General features: G+C 37.8%; 1 protein-coding gene across 6 annotated transcripts in view; it reads right to left on the bottom strand.

Annotated features, from left to right (window-relative positions):
* The window catches only part of atp2b3b (ATPase plasma membrane Ca2+ transporting 3b), a 95,673-nt gene that overhangs the window by 31,079 nt on the left and 51,517 nt on the right, over positions 1-13,077 (bottom strand). For all 6 annotated transcript variants that reach the window (XM_028451873.1, XM_028451869.1, XM_028451868.1 and 3 more), the window contains exons 12-19: positions 10,641-10,750; positions 10,357-10,491; positions 10,041-10,147; positions 9,875-9,950; positions 4,154-4,312; positions 3,899-4,078; positions 804-891; positions 612-718 (exon numbers count right to left, since the gene is read on the bottom strand). In XM_028451873.1, the coding sequence (XP_028307674.1) occupies positions 612-718; positions 804-891; positions 3,899-4,078; positions 4,154-4,312; positions 9,875-9,950; positions 10,041-10,147; positions 10,357-10,491; positions 10,641-10,750 (962 nt within the window). The remainder of the gene's footprint in view (positions 1-611; positions 719-803; positions 892-3,898; positions 4,079-4,153; positions 4,313-9,874; positions 9,951-10,040; positions 10,148-10,356; positions 10,492-10,640; positions 10,751-13,077) is intronic.

The following is a 13,077-nucleotide window of genomic DNA, read 5'->3' as shown; positions in this document are numbered from 1 at the left end:
ATTAACTGATTCTGAGGTTATACTGACTCTGAGGGATTATACTGACTCCAAGGGATTATACTGACTCCGAGGGGTTATACTGACCCTTTTAGTTATTTTACGTTTAGTTATCTAGGCCTATGTCCAGGGTTGAACAGTCAGTTTTGGGTTAAAAAGTTTCCTGCTTTTCTTTATTTTGGCAAGCCCTGCATCCCATTTGCTTATTTTTTAATCATTTGCATTCTTGATTTAATCCAAACAAACTTTAGTTTTCAAAGCTTAAACTTGTTGTGTCGTCTTTATGTGTTTTCTTGACTCATCCCCAAGGCCATGACAACTTCCAAAACCCTTAAAGATTGTTAATGACCACATCGTGAACGACTAGACTTAATACAGACGAACGCTTACTAAAAAAAGACACAGTCCCCGACTTTTCTTTAGCAGGTAACAAGATTAGAGCATTGAGGTCATGGGGTCATTGTCTATCAACAGCATCAAAAACCGAAGACACCATTTTATTACAGCAGCAATATCTTTGTTGTATAAAAACGTAGCAATGCTGCAGTTTTATAAAAAAGTAGAAACTGGAGATTTAAATCCAAAAATAAACATTAAAGTTAATGCTCTGTTACCATGGCGAAGCCCACATCGGCCTTCTTCAAAGCTGGTCCATCATTTGTTCCATCGCCTGTTACTGCAACAACCTGCCGTTGCTCTATCACACTGCTGTCAATAATGCCTGAGACCCACATCAAAGTGAAAAACAGGCTAATTGTTAATAATTGTGTGTATTTTCCTGATTGGCTGGTAAGCTTGTGACTCACCTTTAACCAGTGTGTGTTTGTCCGTTGGTGAGGATCGAGCCAGCACACGCAGTTTGGGCCAGATTTTGTCGATACGTTCCTGTTCGATCTGCATCAAGGACGTAGATGAAAAAGAGAGAAACATACTGAACAAGTTCTTGGAGGACAACTCTCTCACATGAGAAATTCTCATCACATTTCAGCATTTGTAATTGAAAATGTAATTTGCATTTAAATACAACGGATGGCTAATATTATCGGTATCAATATTTGCCATAAAACGTATTATTGGTCGACAGCATGTTGGATTTTCCACTGATATTGGGAAACCGATATGTGCTGCTCTGCCTAAAGCCTGATATATGGTTCTGCTTAAAATCAACTCAGTAGACACAAGTAGCGCTCTACGTAGGCGTAAGTTGCGCTCTACGTAGGCGTAAGTTGCGCTCTACGTAGGCGTAGACGATTGAGGCGAAGTGGAACATAAGAGCTGTGATTGGTGAACTCCAAACCTCAGCCCAGTCTCTGCCTTTGTCAACGCCGCAATGTTTCAACTTTTAGCAGAGCAATGCGAGAGTTGTTTCTACAGTGAACTGAGTCAAAGAAAGAACCGAGACAGAAAGTGCCAGAGTTTTATTATTTCCTTTCATGGCTGCAACACGTGAAGCGTTTTGTTAACAGTAAACAATGACTGACATGCTGTGGAGGCTGCCAGAGGAGCAGATATGACGTTATCTTTAAAGCAAGTTTTACACCGCTGTCCCACTCCCAGCTTGCCGCTTCCCAGGACCGTGGGCCAGGTTACCTCGCTGCTCTCTCTCTGCTCTACAACTCCGGTCAACATGAATGAATGTGACTGTTGACCGGAGTTGTCAACAGTGCGCTCCACACTTTTATACTTTGTTTACGTGTTGCATATGTTTATATTGAAAAACAAATTGCACGTTTTGAAACCGATGTTTCAATGTTTGTGTCCAACAAAATACACTTGGTTTGGTAGGTAAGTAATAATCCAGAAATAAATTTCATTTTAAAATGCTTAAAAAACATAAAACATTGTTTTTTGTGAGCGGAAGATAAACAAGAGCTATTTAATGCTCATTTGTAACAACACAGCCATAACCTCCTAGGGGCATGGCGGTCAATCGCATAGCGAAGTGTTCTGCAGAACTACAGTTGGCCAACCTCTGCGTCACGTTGACAGCGTAGGTTCTGGTGCAAAAGCATATACCAGGCTTTAATCTTTATGTAACTGAATTGACTTTGTTTATGGTGTTACAGCGCTAACTAGTGGTGGAAATGAATAATATTTGGGTTTCACACCATGACATTTCAATACCTGTCATTTCCTGACAAAACCTTGTCATACTTTCTGTAAATATCTTGTTCTGTGAGCTAAAGAGGGTTACATCGGCATCTTTCACTTCCTGTTTTTTTTTAAGAGCAATCAAAAGCAGCACAAGCTGGTATTTTGACTGAAAAAGCTGCTAAAGATGGTGGAACAGGCTCTAAAAAGGCAATAAGATAAATATGGTGCATAATAATGCGTTTTGTTAGGCATAGATCTTCTAGTAGGTACATTTCAATGATTTTAGGCCAAACTTGTGAAAACAGTGGAGGATCTCTTTAATGTGCACCAATGTACAAACTATAATAAATATATGATATAATAATATGAAGTCATTTTGTCTATGTTCTGCAATTATATTGTCAAGTATTATGTTATGAATATTATATTCATATGGTTACTTAACCTGTATATTTTGATGATATATATACATTTTCCATACTATCTCCGTGGATAACATCCTGATGGAGGAGATAAATGTGGAATTTTTGTTTTCTAATGTATTTAACAATTTTGGGAAATATGAGGGTCAAGAGACCCCTGGACCGTGGAGGTGGGGGAGGGTGTGTGTGTGTGTGTGTGTGTGTGTTGCTTTATCTTTTATTTACTGTTATTTTTTGGGAAAAACGCTCTCTTCTTTTTTTCCTTAATTATTAGTTTATTCATTTATTTTTATTTACCGTATTTGTTTTCTTTCTTCCTCTTACTTCTTAGTGGTCTAAAGCCTTGGCTGCATTCTGTGGGGATGCATGGGAAGGTGTGGGGAGGGATGGGATGATATGTACAGGAACAATGGCTACTCAATGTGACCGACCACATGCAGTATGTAAAGAACTGATAACTGTTTCCTGTAAATATTGTATAAACTATACTCTGAAAGGTGATTTTATTGTGTATTTTTACAGTTTCACAGTTAACCTTGTTTGTTGTGGAGTTCTTCCATCTGTTTAACTGCTTAGAATCAGATAATTAGTCGGGACGATGACAAAAGTACACTTTTTTCCATCACTGAAGTTGAATAAGTAATCTTATTTTGCACAGATGATGTTTATTAGTGGGGCATCAAATTAAAAGTAAGATTAACCTGTTACAGTGTTTTAATAGCGGTATAATGTACATCAAGTAACTTAAAATTAGGCTGGAGAGGAGCCCTGTTTATATATAAGTATTGGTTAATGGTCAATGACGTATGCGGATTTCACCGCATGATATTTCACAAAATGTGCATGATTGAGCAAGGTTTGCATGAATATTATAATGGAAATGAAAATAAAAATAATTTGAAATATACAAGACTATAATATAACTAATATAAAAAATAAATGTGAATAGATATAGAGGAATTTTAAGATTTTTTTCAAAACAGCAGTCTTGGCTAGACAGTCACACCACATGATATTTTAACCCTTTGAATAACAGAATGAATTACTTCTGTAATTTAGTAAGTTAAAAAAAAGAATGTGAGCACATATATACTGAGTTACTCCATATTTGGGATATTTGTATGCATCTAAACCTTTTTTTAACTGAAAGAAATGCAGTTGGACAGAATATTTAGGTGTCACATCATTACCCTAACATCAGAAATTCAATGTCGGACAAATATCGGCATATCTGATATTGCTTATAAACATCTCTAATAAAAAATGCTTTGCACAGTACTTTGATATAGTCCTCAATATTCAGTGTTGATGATCAAACTGCTCTGAGTGAGTAACACAAATACTTTAGTGATGATGATGTTAAAGGACAGTAAACAACCACTGACCTCTCCTTTCTCATTCCTGATTCTTCGATTAAAGTCCTTGCCCTCTAGACAGATGAAGTCATCACCGGGGTTGATGATGCCACATTTAGCAGCGATGGCCCTGGCCGTGTTAATATTATCACCAGTCACCATCCGCACTGTGATGCCTGCGCGCTGACACTTGCGTATGGCCTCGGGTACCTGATGGAGATGATGAAAGCTTGTTCAAATCCAGACTCCAATCACACGTGGAGCAGTTGATGTGAAGTGGTCTACCTCCGGTCGCACTGGGTCCTCGATTCCCACCACAGTGATGCACGTCAGCTCAGTCACTATTTCTGCCTCGTTCTCCCAGTCTGGCTCCGGTTTGCCGGGAAGGTCACGGAACGCAATGCAGATGGTTCGTAGCCCCTCGCACGCCATTGGCTCGATTACCTATTGATCAAATAGAAAAAAAGAAGGGAGTTTGTTGTGATTACACAGCTTCATTTTAAACTTCAAATGGTTTATAATCAAAACCTATATTTGTGATTTAATTAATGAAGCACATTATCAATTACTGCGGTGGCCTAGTGGTTAAAGACAGCGGGCTTGTAATCAGAGGGTTGCCGGTTTGAATCTCACCCAGGCCATCACTGTGAGATGTTGAGGAAGTCCCTTAACCCCCCCAACTACTCACTGGGTGCCACACCATGGCTGCCCACTGCTCCTCAAGGGATGGCTCAACAAATTTCCTACATGCATAGACATATATGATGATAAATAAAGGCGAAAGCCCCGATTCTTCTTGACCTTTTTAATTTCATCTTTTATTACACAGACATGTTTTAATACATTTTTGTCATTATTTCTTGTCAATGAAAGAAAAATATCTTGATTGTTAGCTTTACTCAATTTACAATTAGAATAATTAAATATAATATTACATACAATATATCTATATTTTCATGTTTTTGCGTTAATTCTTTTTGCATTATTTTGGTAAAAGATTCCATAATTTTTTTATCTGAACTTTATTTGAAATTGAGATAAGGAGACCATAGAAAACTAAAACCTATTTTCCTTTACTTATTTAATTAGTTTAACTATAAATATATATTTAAACAACAAGCGATTAGATTTATTTTGCAGAATTCTTTTACCAAATTGATGCGGAAAATATGTACGCAAAAAAACCCCAATACACATACTGTATATAATATTATATCTAATTATACAATATTATATTTATTTATTTATTTTCTGCGTAAATAGTTTTTATATTAATTGTGTAAAAAATTGTTTGTAAAGGAACATATTTTTTACCAAATTAATGTGAAAAAAATCTACGCAAAAAATATACATGTATAATTAAATATAACAATATATAGTATTATATGTATGTGTATATATTTTAGTTTTATTTTGCATGAAAAGAAAAAATATATGTATATACATAAAAATATATATACATAATATCATATATTATTATATTTAATTATACAACATTATGTAATTTTTTTTGGCATACATTTTGTCTCATTAATTTGGTTAACAAAATCTATTTTTTTAAGAACTTTATTTACAAATGTATAATACATGTTAGAAGACTATAGAAAACTTGTAACAATTTGCGTGAAGTGTGAAGATGTACTAAATTTACATTAAAGGATCAATCAATCAATCTTTTTATAAAATAACAAAACCAAAACACAAAAAAAAACCAGATTGAAATTTGAACATAAGTCATCTCAAAAGATCATGAAAAGTGATGACTTGTACTTTACAAAAGAGTTCACTTGCACTATTCCATCATGGTTTACCAAGCAAGATACGTAGACAATCATTATACGCAACCTGAAGTTTGCGGATGCTGGAATTCTTAAATTGAATCCATTAGGGCGCAGTATAAAAATGGGTACAGTAAACCCTGAAGAGAGAGACCCACTTTCACCCTCTCAGGACACCAGGAAAATGTTCTGGTCAACAAATTTGCCTGCGTATATAAAATATGGCGCTGTCTATTCATATCTTCATCATCTGTCATATCATCAGTGATGATGTGTCCCAGATAATTAGTTTTAGAGCAAGAAGGAAGCACTTTTCTTGACAGGCAAAAGGATGGACAAGTGAGGTCCTTATCCCCTTTTACTCTGCAAATCAGAACAAAACTCTTCTTAACGTTATAATTCACATCAAATTTTACACCATAATTAGAACATATGTTGAGAAGCTCTTGAAACCCAGCACTGCTAGGTGAAACAATTGTCAAATCGTTGGCATACATAAAATGATTTATAAGTTCATTGCCAACCATAAAACCTGTTTAACAGTTTCTTAACTGGTCTGAAAGATCATTCATGTAAATATTAAAAAGGCAAGGTGATAAAAGCCCCCCTGTCTAACGCCATTACTTGTCCCAAATGGAGCAGAGACAACATTTCCTCATTTAATGTGCGTGCTCTGGTTACAGTACCAATAAGACAGGATCCTTATAAAAGTGTCAGGCACTCCTCTCTGATGTATTTTTAAAAACAATTTAGAATGATTTATATGGTCAAATGCCTTTAATGTATCAATGAAACCATTAAATACAGTAAAGTTCTGTCTTAAAGCCAAACTGGTTATCAGAGGTGCATAAATGTACAGATAATCTGTAAACCCTTCAACAGCACACTGGCTAGAGCAATTAGTAATACACCATGACCCATGAAACCTGTAAAACAAATAGTAAGGAGAACTGCTGCCCTCGAGCTTGCTATTTTAAAGTGCTCTGCAGATATTTTATCTGGACCACATGCCTTATTTATTAAAACTTCCTTAGCTGTGATTTGCATAGCGTCTGAATTGACAATCTCACCTACAATGTAGGGGTCACTCTTAACACAAGTAAATAGAGCCGAGTAATGTTTCCTCCACAGTTCAGCTATGTTATCACAACCAGAGACCCCCTCTAAGGTGCTTGGTAAAGATGTGGTGTTTGTGTTCAAAGCTCTCACCTCCTTCCAGAAACCAGTAACATCATTGTCAAGTCACTTTTCTGTCATAGAATCCGCTCTGATTTGTTGTGCATGTTTATTAACATAACAAACTGCCTATTTATAATTAGAATTGATTAACCTTTTCAGAACAAGGGCAGCCCCCGCTCTGGGCCTTCCTGCATGGACCCAGGCCCTAAAGGCATTCTTAGCTTCAGCATGACAATGAGCCACATACTTGCTTCATCCTGGCTTTACTTTGGATTTTTTTTCAGCATAGGTATAGAGTGGTGTGCTCGCCTCATGTATAGCACCCACAAAATGTTCATACAAGGCACAAAGATCATCCCAGTGAGAGTTTTCATCACAATTCACATCAGAACATAAAATAGCATCAATTGGCAAATAAACTTTGCTCAACAGGATATCAGTTCTTCCATAATATGATAACTTGTTCTCATTTGTAAGTTTAGACCAAACTAGTTTATTATTATGAGTACATTTCACCTAGCTTGGGAAGATTGTCAAAATCTAATGTCATTATAAATAGAATATGGTCAGAAATTAATGCCTCATAGACAATCTCTATAGAGTTTAGAATGTCATAGGCATCAGCAGTACTAATACAACAATCAAGCCATGATGTTGAATGCCAGGCCTCACTAACATATGTAAAGCTATCTGCTGGTGATAGTATTTGAGAGGATAAAAAATAATCATCATCATCACAAAATTGTAACAAAAATTTGTCAAATAAAGACCTTTTGTCTGATATGTCAGCATTCAAGTCACCCACTACATGAGCACTGGTAGTCTTCTTAATATGATCTTAATACAAAATTCATAAACGTGTGCTTTTCCACTGAGCTGCAGCTGTAGAGGGAAAAACCCCAAATGTACAGTCAGCAGATGAAAAACAAAGATGATTTAAAGCGGACATGACATAAAAGTGCCACAATGCAAACTGAATGAGTGAGCTGGAATAAAGCTGTAGTACAAGCAGAGTTTTTTTTATCTCAGGGCACAAGCTGAGTTCATCACCAGCCAAATTAAGGTCAACAGGCCTGTCAGTCAGCGAGACGACGCTCAGCCTGCATCGGCTGACACTGTAGAATCAACTGTAGGAGGGCAGAAGGCCAACACAATATTATTGTGACAAGTTAAAAAAAAAACATGATTTAATTAGTTTAACTAAGAAAAACCAAGGATAACCCTGTTTAAAATGCAAGCCATTAAATGTAGTTCTTCATTCAAATTATCCCCAGTAACTTTTTACTTTTTGTAACAGATGATGGATGATTTGTAATGATTGATTGATGCTACTGCTTTGCATTGATGTTTGTGTTGCTGACGTGTCATCTCCTTGTGGTCATCGGGACGCTTGCATGGCTGTGATTGTGGATTTTGGGTCACCAACCCCAGCCACGGGTTCGGTGTGTACCGGTGTGACGTACTGGGAGTGAATCGTATCATACATTTATGCGCATGAGCACTACCAGAAAATGAATTTTTGCAAAAACTCCGTCCCTACCCAGGGGTGTGATGCCCAGCAGCAGTCCATGTCAAGACAATACACATAATAAGCAGCTTATTATCCTTCTAAGAAGGTGATCATTGGTCTCCAGATCGCCTCATATTCCTCCAACCTGTCTACTAGAACATATCTGATTTTCTCCAAGTGGAGGGTGTCTGTTAGGCTGATGATCCATTGGCTGAAGGATGGAAGTTCTACTCCCTTCCAATGTTGCAGAATCCATTTTTTAGCACAGAGAAGAGCATATGAAAGTAATCAATACTGAGCTTTTGAGAAGTTTTCTGAGACACCAAGAAGGATCAGTAAAGGATCAGTTCTCAATTGCAACTTCAAAATCCTTGTCAAAAAAGCAAAAATCTCCAACCAGAACCCCTGTATGTTTGGACACAAGACGAAACTATGCAGGAAGCTGGCTTCAGCACATTTGCATTTATCCCAGATGGGGGACAGATCCTGGAGATTTTACTCAGTTTGTCCTTTATGCAACCTGTGAATAATTTTAAAATGTATTAAATGGTGTCTCGCATTAAGAGAACAGCGGTTAACAAATCGCAGTGAATTCCCGCAGATCTCCAACCCAAGCTCCTGCTCCCACTTCTTTTTAATTGGTTCCATACTCACTTGGTCCTGAACTTGTAATATTTCATATAAAAATGAAATGGGGTGTCTAATACACTCCTACTAAAACAAAGGACTAATTTATCTGGCTCAGCATTTTTTTCGAAATTGTGGAGATGCGTTCTGACAAAATGCTGAAATGACAAAAATATGCCCTGAGAGTAAAGATCACCAACCCTGCACAGCCTCATGTCCCTCCAACGATCAAAGCCTCCATCTGAAAGAGTACGTTCTCAATTACTAAAGTCCAAATTCAATGAATCACAATTAGATCCTGAAATAAATAGCCCCATAAAACATAACGTTCCTCCTGTGTTAGCTTTCTGTTAGCATCTCTAATCATAATGGGTCAGTTTTGATCCATGTCTTAAATAAGCTGTAAAATACACTAAAAATATAATCTATCGTCCACATCTGTTGGTTACCTTGTTAGGCTCCTTAAAAATATTGGTATTAATATTGTTGATGTAGGTGTCTGAGTATTTTTTCTATCAGTATACCCCTAGATTTAAATGTATTTTTAAATGGTAAATTGGTAGTGGGAAAACCTGATATGATATGTTTACAATTGTTAACTACATATACTGTATGTAAGCTATATAACTGTAACATAATTCCACATGTTTGCATTTCATTGAATTGTAAATGACAGTTTTTATAGAATTTCCATGAGAATTACAAAGTAATTTATCTGAACTCAATTATGATTCTAACAACAAAAGCTTTTTACAATTACAATTACACAATTGCAATTATAATTGACCAGAATCCCAGTCCCTATTCCTACATATTAGAATTGTTTGATAACACTAAAGGTGATTGTTCATAATGACGTATGTTGATGCCCTGTAAGGGAGCACATAATAATGATGATGAAACATAACTCACCTGCTTCACCATCTCATCCCTGTCACGTGGGCGGAATGTGCGTGCCTCTCCGTTGGCTTCTAGAATGTAGGAGCATCTGGACACACAGGGGTCAGAGTGTCACAAAATTTTAGCTTTTCTTTAGCATACACTGTCCAAATCCACTTCCTCAAACTGCTTCACTTACTTCTTCAGCATGATCTCAGAGGCTCCTTTGCTGTAGAGGCGGAAGGAACCATCAGGAAGCTTAATCACGGTGCTCATCGACTTGCGCACAGAGTTAAACGTATAAACCTGGAGGAGATGAAGACAGAAAAAGGAACAAACTTCACATTTCTGACTTAGAGACTTTAAAACCTACTCAGGTATTTTCTTACAATCCAAAATAATCAGTTTTTCACTTTTTCAAACCAGCTGCATTCAGTTTGATGCGTGTGTTGAACAGAACCGTTGCTGTGATAAAAACACATTGTAAACAGGAAGGGAACAGTATGATTGATTACCTTATAGAGTCTCTCCTCGGGCATCTGCTCTCGGACTTGTTCGTAATCCTGCTGCAGGTCCAGTACAAATCCCAGCAGGCCACACTCTGTTTTGTTGCCCACCTGTTTAGCCAGACCACCTTCCACATCAGGTGGCTAATGGATTGTATAGTTGGAGGCATGAAGACGGGGGATGATCATGGAGGAGGACACACACACACAGAGAGAGAGAGAGAGAGTAGTGTGAACACATGTAGGAGATGATTGTCCTGTGAACAAAGCTGCACTGGCTCCACGTGACTCACTAAGATCTTGGAGGTGTAGGCACTGTTGATGGCAATAGCGTTGACTAATATCTCCAGTGTGTGGGGGTTGATCTGTCCTGGATCTGGGATCACTCGATAGTGCACATCACCTGTTGTAAATAAAATGTTATATAAAATGTTCCAACAGCTGACTTTGGGATCAGTTTATCATTTGAATATTTCAGAATCAGAATCAGAATCAGAATCAGAAATGTTTTATTTGCCATGTACAGTTTTGAGGACAGTACAAGGAATTTGACTTGGTGGTTTGATTTGATTGTTATCTATTGGTATTGGCATTGATATTGTTGGCAGAGAGGCCTTTGTATGATTATGTGGATCTATCTCAAACACAAGAAATTGCAGTAAGAATGAAGTACAAACTAGGCTATACACCATCAGGATTTTTGGGCCGATCACCAATCAGTAAGTTTAAAAAAATCATTACCAATCACCTATCCGATTATATGAATTCAGGTTGGTTTGTTTTAGGTACCGACCAAATTACTTCGGAACTACCCAATGCAGAGTCACAAAAAATCAAAAAGTATCATGTTTTGGGATCTAAACGCAGCCTTGTGACTGTGAGAGAGTGGAAGAGTTGAAGAATTTCCATGCAGGACCTGAACATAACAATAATAATAATAATGCATTGGATTTTATATAACGCTTTATCGTAGACACTCAAAGAGCTTTACATTGATGTGCATTATTCTTTCTCTGGAGTAAACACAGTGGTGGTAAGCTACTATTGTAGCGACAACTGACAGAGGCGAGGCTGCCATGGTGCGCCATCGGTCTCTCCGAACACCACCAACACTAACACTCACCACATTCATACTAGGCAATGTAAAGTGCCTTGCTCAAAGACACAGCGACAATGACTTGGCTAGAGCGGGATTCAAACCCCCAACGCTTCGGTTATTGGATGACCCACTCTACCACTGAGCCAGTAATATAACATTTGTTGTCAGAGTGTATGTGTGTGGGTGCGTGGCCCTTTAACTGCAAATGAATGCGCTGGTCACATGACCAGTATTATAAGTTGTATGCTATTTTTGAGTGATTGGCAAAATCAGCTGTTGAATTAAACCGGAGTCCCATGTCATACTCATGATGACCGCTATGAAGCGACTACAAGAGAGTTGTCGATGAAGCTGCGGAGGCAGACCACACTGGAACCATGTTTCACCTCCATCAGCATTAGCATTAGGAGCAAAGACATATTTTCTGACTGAGGCACTACAAAACCTGCTGTTGCTTATTGTCCGTATTTACAGGTGCACAGCGGAGGTGGGGCGCATACACACTTCTGTGTCCACCACCGCCCTGTAATGGACACAAGTCTCCGGTATGCAAGCAAAAGTAAATGGAAGGGCACTGTTCCACTCTAGGACTCTCCCTTTTAACATGAATAATAAACAAAACAAGCGTGCACACACATACATACGTACACACCCAGGCACTAACAGCAGACCCTGCCCCCGCTTTCAGAGCCGGTTTACTGGGGAAGAAGTCCGGCGCTCACCCGCTCCAGTCCAACCGAGAGACATTTTTGCTATTCGCACACAGGTTTTCACCTTTGTGCATAAATGTGAGTGAAATAAAGCCGTGTCACAAAAAGCAAACAACTCTTCGGTGTATATAAGACAGATAAAACAATACAATGAAAGCCTCTACAGAAAGTTTCATCACGGCACTGACGTCATTGATCGGATCGACAAATTAAGATATTATAGCCAATCACATTAATTGCATAAAATGCAAAATATCGGCCAATCCGATATAGCCAATCAGATCGGTGTAAAGCCGAGTAAAAAACACTTCTACAGTACATAAACGTCTACGGGACTCCACATCCCACAATGCAATGCAACAAACTTTTTCAACAATGTCAATAAGAGAGTGTTTACAGTGGAGATCAAAACATTTGAGCAAATGATACTTGATTTATTAATCTATGAGACTTACACTATGACTTTATCTGATAAATAAATGATCGCCTTCAGCCGTTTTAATTTACAAATGAAAACTTTAACTCACAAATGTTGTTTCTGTTGTTTTTTAAATTCACTTGTTCTATTTTACAACATCATCAAAGTTGTCAAGTTTCAAGTATTCAGTGATTACAGATTGGTAATGAATGTCATTGTGTGCGTGAGTGGGAGTGGCTTGTACTAAGATTGTCTATTATATGACTATCAACCCCTTCAAAATAAAAGATAGATAAACGTGGAGTGGTTTTATTGTTTTAAATGTGAATAACGGAGGTGACTAGCAGCACGGCTACAATCCGCTCCGACTTGGACACGATGAAAACAACCATATCCGAAATGGAATGTGGATTGTCAGCGTGCTCTGATGACGTGACTTCACTGCAAACTAAAGTGGGACGGCTGGAGACTGAAGTAACCAGTTTGAAAGAAAAATGCCTCAA

Source organism: Gouania willdenowi, chromosome 7 (genome assembly GCF_900634775.1).
Source record: "Gouania willdenowi chromosome 7, fGouWil2.1, whole genome shotgun sequence".
Taxonomy (NCBI): Eukaryota; Metazoa; Chordata; class Actinopteri; order Blenniiformes; family Gobiesocidae; genus Gouania; species Gouania willdenowi.
This window is presented reverse-complemented; position numbering and strand designations above follow the sequence as displayed.